We start from the raw sequence: 8,180 nt of genomic DNA, 5'->3' as shown, positions 1-8,180 counted from the left end.
GACTGAGGTCACAGGGCGAAAGTCTGCATTTTTCACACGACAGGAACATTGGGATATATTTTAGACAGTTCACTCCTAGAGAGGTGAGCTCTGTGGACCACTTTAAACTGTATGAAACTGAGTCGAACACATGACGTGGTGGTACGGATATTATCTAACGCTCTGCCCCGGTAATCATCCTCAAGCTCCAGGCCCAATTCCTCTTCCCAAGCACTGATGGGTTTGATACTGTAAGAATCTTCCTGTGACCAGATCGTTGCATATATCCGTGAGATAATGCCGCCCTTATGAGGATTCAGCTTGAACACCTCTTCCCATGCAGACTTTGTAGGTAAGGAGGGAAAACCAGCGAATAGGGAGGAGACACAATGCTAATTATCGTCCAAATTAATTTGAAAGAAACGGAACGGGCGAGACGGAGGCAGGCTGAATGACGAGGATAATTCAGAAAAGTTCGCAAACACATTATTAATGAAAAGATCCTCGAAGCGTTTCAGACCCTTCTTTTCCCACAAAGAGAACGTGGAATCCATAAAGGAGGGGGGGGGAAGAGGTGGGTATTACATATAGGTGCCATGGTTGATTTAGTAACATTTTTAACGTTACTCTGGGGGCCCTTATGGTAGATAACACATGATAGTGCCCTCTAGGGTGCCCTTATGGTAGATAACACATGATAGTGCCCTCTAGTGGGCCCTTATGGTAGATAACACATGACAGTGCCCTCTAGGGTGCCCTTATGGTAGATGACACATGATGGTGCCCTCTAGGGTGCCCTTATGGTAGATAACACATGATAGTGCCCTCTAGGGTGCCCTTATGGTAGATAACACGCACACACACACACACACAGACCTGAATCTCGGCTGTAATGGCGGCGTTCAGAGCGGACTCCAACCCTCCGTCTGCCATCAGACTGCTGACCAGCAGGTCAATCATAAACCTCCGGCCTGGACTCACGCTCATCTCGTGGCTGGAGGCTGAAACACACACACACACACACACACACACACACACACACACACACACATTAATGTGAGTGATCCGAGTCATGTGGAGCGTGTGATGAGGTGGAGGTGGATCTGAAACTGACCTGCATTGGGCAGCAGTGAGGACAAGGCTCTGGCTCGTTCCTCCGCGGTGGGTAACAGTACTGACCAGCCGCTCTGGAGCACGGCCTGCGCAGCCGCCTGCACCGTGTTCAGCACCCCGGCATTGCTGGCCAGCGTCACCACCATCTGCTTCAGGCTGTTGAGCAGACTGCTGCCCAGGCCCAGCCCCAGCTCCTCCGGGTCCACTTGATTACTGATCGCAGAGTGGAGCTACACACACGCGCACACACACACACACACACACACACACACACACACACACACACACACACACACACACACACACACACACACACAGAGAGAGAGAGAGAGAGAGAGAGAGAGAGAGAGAGAGGTTTTAACCAGCAGTAACACAACCATGTATCCACATATAAACAGCCACATAAACAGTACACACACACACCTGCAGTCGGAGAAGGTTGAGCGTGGCCACCACCATACACTCCTTCTCCTGAGGCGGAGGCCAGTCCGAGCTGCCGTCCATCCCCTCGCTGATCTGACGCAACAGCAGGTCCAGCTGCTCGAACGTCATGGGGCAGACATCCACCACGAAGGGCACGCGCAGCCCCACGGTCCACTCCGAGCACGACGACCAGGCAAAACTCTGCAGGAACAGTTGTATCAAAACGTTGTATTATATTATCAAATTAAATGCTCAACAGGCCACACCCTCAAGAACCAATCTATCGCTGTATTACATACATACAGCACAACATTTCAGACACCCCGAGGAGATCTGAACACTTCAGCACCGGTACCTGTCCTGGACCGCAGGAAATGCCCACGATGTGTTTGGAGTTGAGTCCTGGCAGAGCTTTAGGCTGCTTCTTGTTGGAGAAGAGCGTATCAAAGTGCTGAAATTTATCGTTACTGCCCCAGCTGTGCACCTCCCCATCCTCGGTGAGGGCCAGGCAGTGTGTGGAGCCCACGGCTATATCCACCACCTTTTTACCTGTGGAGCACCGCGTGCGCACACACACACACACACACACACACACACACACACACACACACACAAGATATTTAATCGGCATTGTTCTGAGGCTCAGTACAAACCTCAGGACGTTATCAGAAGGTCTGGTGTGAACAGAAGCCAGTAAATTACTGGGAAAGACGAAGAGACGTATTGATGACGATTTATTGTACATCACAACCATCACGTTTAAGGCAAAACTCCGCAGGTAGACACAACAATTTTGGTCAATCATCTTCAGATCTTAGGATCAACAGCATCGGTAAAATGTCTGATAAACTTAAGCAATAAACATCAAAACAACAGAAAAAATGTTTATTTCAATGTTGTGCTTCAAATTAGGCTTTAAGCTCCGCCCATTTCACGATCACATCATGTCATACATCCCTGAAAAGCTCTTTTCTTGATTTATACGTCACGCGTCATTATGATATGCACGCCAGTTTTCTTTAGAAACGTTATAGACACGCTAGCTAGAGTGGAAAAATATGAAATCGCACTTTGAATTTGTAAAAATTTTTTAAAATCACTAAATACTGATTATTGTTGCATTTACACTACATTTTATACTGAAAAGTTTTCCCGCAAACTTTTTTTTTTTTTAATTTGGGTAAAAGCCTTACTCTCGACAGTCATAGTGATACAATTTTTTTAAAATTCAGCATCGACCAACTATTAAATATAGTAAAATATGCAAATATATGGATATTTTTTTTAGCCTCATTTGCATAAATGACTATACATTTTGGAAGAAGTTTCACGGTGAAGGTGTTTTTCACTGCTGGTCTTCTTTAGAGCTCTAAGTGAACGTTTCTCACCTGGCCTGCGTTTAAGACCTTTTATCACCTGCATTATAGATGCTGAAGCTCCTCCCCATAATGTCCATATGGACCTACTATAGAAAGAGGACCTGTGGTTAAAGCCTGACCTTGCAGACTGTCCAGCAGTTTCGGGTAGCGGACGTGCTCGTCGGTGCCGTGACCCAGTCTCTGGTTGTCTCCTTTACCCCAGGTGTAAACCTGTCCGTCTTTAGTGAGAGCCACTGAGAACTGACTTCCACAGCACACCTTCACTATGTCCAGATCCTGCAGCTTCTCCACCAGCTTAGGGCTCTTACAGCCGTCACTGCCTCCTCGACCCAGCTTCCCGTAATCTCCGTCCCCCCACGACCACACCTGACCTGCACACAGTGAGAGAGAGAGAGCAATAGAACGACACACAATGAGAGAGAGAGAGAGAGAAGAAGAGAGAGCAATAGAACATTTTAAGTATTAAAATAAATTATTTAAAAATAATCAAGCAATAATAAGTGTAGTTATTACTTGAATTACAGAAACAGCACAGCACTGAATTATTAAGTTATAAAATATAGCACATTCAAAATGTAAAATAAATAAATAATGACAATTCTATTCAGCGGTTCATACCGTTCTCTGTGACTGCAAGCGTCTGTGCGTCTCCGCTGCCACAGGCCACGTCGAGGACCTTCAGCCCCTTCAGAGTGGTCACCAGCATGGGCGTGGTCTGGTCCTCACTGGAGCCTGCGCCCAAGCAGAGACCAAAATAATGTTAAAAATCAGATTAGGATGAGGATAACCTTGATAAAAGGACGTAGTGTCAGTGTTGCACACCAAGACCAAGTCGTCAGACTTTACCGTGTCCCAGACGGCCGTAGTTTCCTCGGCCCCACGTGTACAGAGCTCCGTCTGCGGTGATGGCGGCGCTGTAGGTGCTGCCACAGGCGATGTGCACCACGTGCTTCCCGGCCTGCTTCCCGGAAAACGCCGCAATCATCATCGGCTCGTCCAAATACCTGCCAAACCAAGCAGCTTCGACTTATTCACTGAAGCACGCCGTAAAAATCCCAACCGTAGAAGATTTTTGAAAACGTAGCAACGTTTGAAATGTGCTTTTCTTGAATATTATGCAAATTAAGCACAACTCCGTTCAGCGGTCGGCTGGAACAGTTCCTCGGACCGACCCTGTGGCGCGTGCGGTCAAGCGGTTTTCAGTTCTACCTGCAGGTCGCAATCTTATTTTGTTTTAGAATAAACCGTTCTAATTAATTAATTAATTAAGGAACGAATAAAACAGGAGTTCTTACGTGGTGTCTCCGTGTCCGAGACGTCCTCCGTCGCCACAGCCCCAGGAGAAAACCTCTCCGTTGGCCGAGAGAGCGAGGTAATGCTGGCCTTCAGGGTGAGCGGCCAGCTTCACTATCTTCCTGGATGCCAGGCTATGAAGAAGCATAGGGGACTAACACACACACACACACACACACACACACACACACACACACACACACACACACACACACACACACACACACACACACACACACACACGATAATTAGCAGACAGCACTTCAGTCGTGCAAAATACTGAGCACTAAAAGGTGTGATGGGACACTCACTAGGGTGGTGCTTTTATAATTCTGAGTGTAGACAGCACCAGTGATGGACAGCAGGAGAAAGCCTTTCTCTGAGCACACGATTTGGGTTACGCCCAGGTTGGACAGAGCTTTGCACTGGATTGGTCCGTTCAGATTGGCGTAGACTTTCCATCCCAGCAATCCCCAACCAATCACCTCCTGCAATGTACTCTTTAAAAAATAACAAATAAATAAATAGATGAATAAATAAATAAATAAATAAATAAATAAATAAACAGATAGAGAGATAGGAGACACACTGAGCACCAAATTCTGGAATTCTCTAAAGTCATGGACAGAACCTAATTCTTAAAATCTTGAAAACTATTTTTTTTTTAACAATTCACAGCAAAAACCTTTCGATTTTAGTCTGTTCTAGAATTATTGGCACCCTTGGTAAAATAAATAGGTTTTTTAAAAAAACAAAAAACCTATGGAATTAAAACAATAATAATAAAAACAACCACCAACATAACCTCTTTGTGTTTGCCCATACCAAAATAAATAAATAAATAAATAAACAAACAAACATATACAACAGGTTCGGTTACCTGCACGGGGCCCTGGTCCTCCAACAAAGCAGAGAGGCAGAGAGAGAGAGAGAGAGAGAGAGAGAGAGAGAGAGAGAGAGAGAGAGGGGGGAATGAATTAAACAGCAGTTTATAAACAGTAAGAGAGACCAGCGAGATAAAAAACTAATCTAAAGGAAAGCTATAAACAGGGATTAACAAATTATTTCTGCTGTCTAGCTCCTGCGCTAAACAATATAATGCTGTGACATTCCTAAGCCTCATAATACAAACACATGAGGATTAAAATATCCCTGTATGTGCCGTTCTAAACTAGTACAACAATAAACAGTAACAAAACATACATATTTATGACTATGCAAATTAAAAACAAATTAGAACTTTCACCAAAGGTCATTCGAGCAATTTGGGTATTTGTGTCGTAAGGGTAACAATATTATTTTCATAAGGTGATACTCGTGTATTTGGGTTGACGGTCATTTTAATAAAGTGATGTTCGTGCGTTTGTCATTACGGTAACAGAATGCTAGTTTAATAAGCTGAAATTTACCTGCATTCAGTTCTTTATGATAACGATAGTTTCATGGTGAATTTAAGACACTGCGCTAACAGAACATTATCTTAATAAACCGATTTGTGGATTGATTACAGGGTCATTTTCACAAACTAATATTTATGCATGTTTATGTCATAACAGTACAAATGTTATTCTAATCTACGTTAAAGTGTTATTCATATGTATTACGGGAATATTATTTTCAGTATTAAGGTCATTACAGTAATGTTATTTTTATTAAGTGATATTTGTGCGTATTAGTCTCATTACGGTAATGTTATTCTGACAAACTGATGAATATTAGCGTCATTACGGTAATGTTATTTTTGATAATCTGATATGCATGCGCATTAGGACCATTACAGTAATGTTATTTTTATACCGTGATATTTGTGCGAATTAGGGTCATTACAGTAATATTGTATTAAACCGATGTGCATTAGGGTCATTACAGTAATGTTATTTTAGCAAACTGATGTGTATTAGGGTCATTACGGTAATGACATTCACATGTAAATTTGCGTCATTATAGAAACAATATTTTCTATTGCAGCAACTAACGATTATTTTCCTAGAATTATTGATAATTAATAACCATCAATTATTAATACTGTAAACGTTTGTTCAAATTTAGTGCCCTGTTTGACATTCACCTTTTTGAGACGTTTACAAATAAGTAAAAGCAGAGTGGCAGGTGCAGTACCTTGCTGGAGGTGGGTGAGCTGCACGGTGGGGGGCTACAGGGCACTGCCAGGCGGTCCAGGTGAGCCATGATGACCACAGCCGTCTGCCGCAGGTCAATGGCCAGCTCGTTGTCCTGGGGCAGGTTCAGGTATCGCAGGAAACCTTCATTCGGGCTCAGTGGGGCAGATAAAATCTGAAAGAGTAGAGAGGACGATTTATGGCGAGACAGTAACGCACAGCAGCTGCAGTTCTACAGGTTTTAATTCAGTTTCCCGAACCTCGAGCTCCTCCTCAGGGACAGGCTCCTCGTTGCTGCTGTGGATGCTCTGGAAGCGTTGTAGCAGGGGCAGTAAGGGGGCGCTGGTGCCCTGGCTGGAGCGCTCGTTATCCATCTCTCTGGTGCCTCTGTCCCACAGCCTCAGCAGCAGCAGCACGGCGGACAACAGCTGGCTATAATCACACGCAGTCATTACTGTGTACTCTTTTATGTTTTTTTTGTTTTTTTTTTTACATATTATGATGTGATTGGAAAAACCGCAACAGAAGACTGTTCACATTTTTTAAAATAAAACTGAAATAAGACATCTTTCATCACCAAACATTAATAAACTTGTACAGAATTCGTTTTACGCAGGTGCTGACCCCTGACCTAGGACAGAATCCTGCTGTGTAAAGAGGTTATAAGCGGTGTGTACCTGAGCGTGCCTCTCTGAACAGCCAGCTCCAGCAGAATAGCCAGGGCCAGGTGCTTATCCTGCAGCGGAATGCCGCTGGGAGCTTTACCAGTCCCACCTCCGTGCACTTCGCTGAACCAAAATAAATAAATCACTTCAGTCATTAATGTTAGATGGGAAAATAAATAAATAATGATTGTAAATGCACTTTAGAATTGTGATTTAATCCCTTCTAAAGATTTGTGTCATTACGGTAACAAAGTTGTTTTCATAAACTGATATTCACGTGTGTTTGCATATTGACTGTAATAGAATGTTATTTTCATATGCATGTGTGTTATTATTGTGACAAATTTTTTAAACATATATTCGTGTCATTATGGTAAAAGAATGTTATCCTCACGTGTATTCGCATCAGTATGGTAAAAAGAACTGTCACGTGTACTCGTGTCATTACGGTAAATATTTTATTTTCATCTAACTGACCTTGTTATTTGTGGGTGGGTGTCACTATGGCAACAACGTTATTTCCATGCATATTCATGCCATTATAGGAATGAATTATTCACTTATTTATTTAAGATAAATGTTTGTCAGGGCATATTCCTGCCATTACAGTAACAATATTATTTCATGTGTTCTCATGTAAAGGGCTCATTTTTATGCTATAATTCGTGCTATTGTGAAGCCGTATGTTTAACTACGCATGAACCCTCTCTCCCGACCTGAGGAATTTGGTAGCTCTGTCTACGACCTCCAGCCACACGGACGACACGGTGCTCTCGTCGAACAGCGTGGCCTCGGGGAGGGCACGCAGGGCATCCAGAGACTCCTGCAGCAGCTCACTGCACAGGTCCGCGTCGTCACCTACACGCAAAGACACAGTCGTGATCTGGCAACTTGTAACTATTACTTACAGCTGTCTGACGTGAGAGTGTTTTATTGTAGAGAAGACTAGACACCATGTGCATGAGCACGTCTAAACGGATAAAAACGTCCTGCTTCGGTTTCAACATTCAGGAGTTGTTCTGTTTAAAGGTACGTAACGATGAGATAATGGTACAGTCAGGGAATTCCTTCTGTGTGGAGCTCAGAGATCCAGAGCAGCCGGTCCTGCCCATCCCCTAGGGACTGAAAAATCACATCACGTATCATCATCGGTCGGAAAAACATCAGGACGCTCGGCCTCTTTCAGTCCGCGGCAAGCTGAAAACAATTCC

General features: G+C 43.8%; 1 protein-coding gene across 5 annotated transcripts in view; it reads right to left on the bottom strand.

Moving 5' to 3' along the window:
• herc2 (HECT and RLD domain containing E3 ubiquitin protein ligase 2) overlaps window positions 1–8,180 on the bottom strand; it is a 60,971-nt gene that overhangs the window by 45,691 nt on the left and 7,100 nt on the right. For 4 of the 5 annotated variants that reach the window (XM_053683469.1, XM_053683470.1, XM_053683473.1 and 1 more), the window contains exons 7-20: window positions 7,686–7,827; window positions 6,982–7,092; window positions 6,565–6,736; window positions 6,306–6,479; window positions 5,068–5,085; window positions 4,499–4,687; window positions 4,190–4,341; window positions 3,741–3,898; window positions 3,513–3,626; window positions 3,014–3,265; window positions 1,871–2,064; window positions 1,516–1,716; window positions 1,094–1,322; window positions 856–980 (exon numbers count right to left, since the gene is read on the bottom strand). In XM_053683469.1, coding sequence (XP_053539444.1) covers window positions 856–980; window positions 1,094–1,322; window positions 1,516–1,716; window positions 1,871–2,064; window positions 3,014–3,265; window positions 3,513–3,626; window positions 3,741–3,898; window positions 4,190–4,341; window positions 4,499–4,687; window positions 5,068–5,085; window positions 6,306–6,479; window positions 6,565–6,736; window positions 6,982–7,092; window positions 7,686–7,827 — 2,231 coding nt within the window. The remainder of the gene's footprint in view (window positions 1–855; window positions 981–1,093; window positions 1,323–1,515; window positions 1,717–1,870; window positions 2,065–3,013; window positions 3,266–3,512; window positions 3,627–3,740; window positions 3,899–4,189; window positions 4,342–4,498; window positions 4,688–5,067; window positions 5,086–6,305; window positions 6,480–6,564; window positions 6,737–6,981; window positions 7,093–7,685; window positions 7,828–8,180) is intronic. The other variant, XM_053683472.1, reaches the window with a different exon arrangement.

Source organism: Ictalurus punctatus, chromosome 11 (genome assembly GCF_001660625.3).
Source record: "Ictalurus punctatus breed USDA103 chromosome 11, Coco_2.0, whole genome shotgun sequence".
Taxonomy (NCBI): Eukaryota; Metazoa; Chordata; class Actinopteri; order Siluriformes; family Ictaluridae; genus Ictalurus; species Ictalurus punctatus.
Note: the sequence above shows the minus strand (reverse complement) of the source record. Positions and strands in the feature narration are given on the sequence as shown.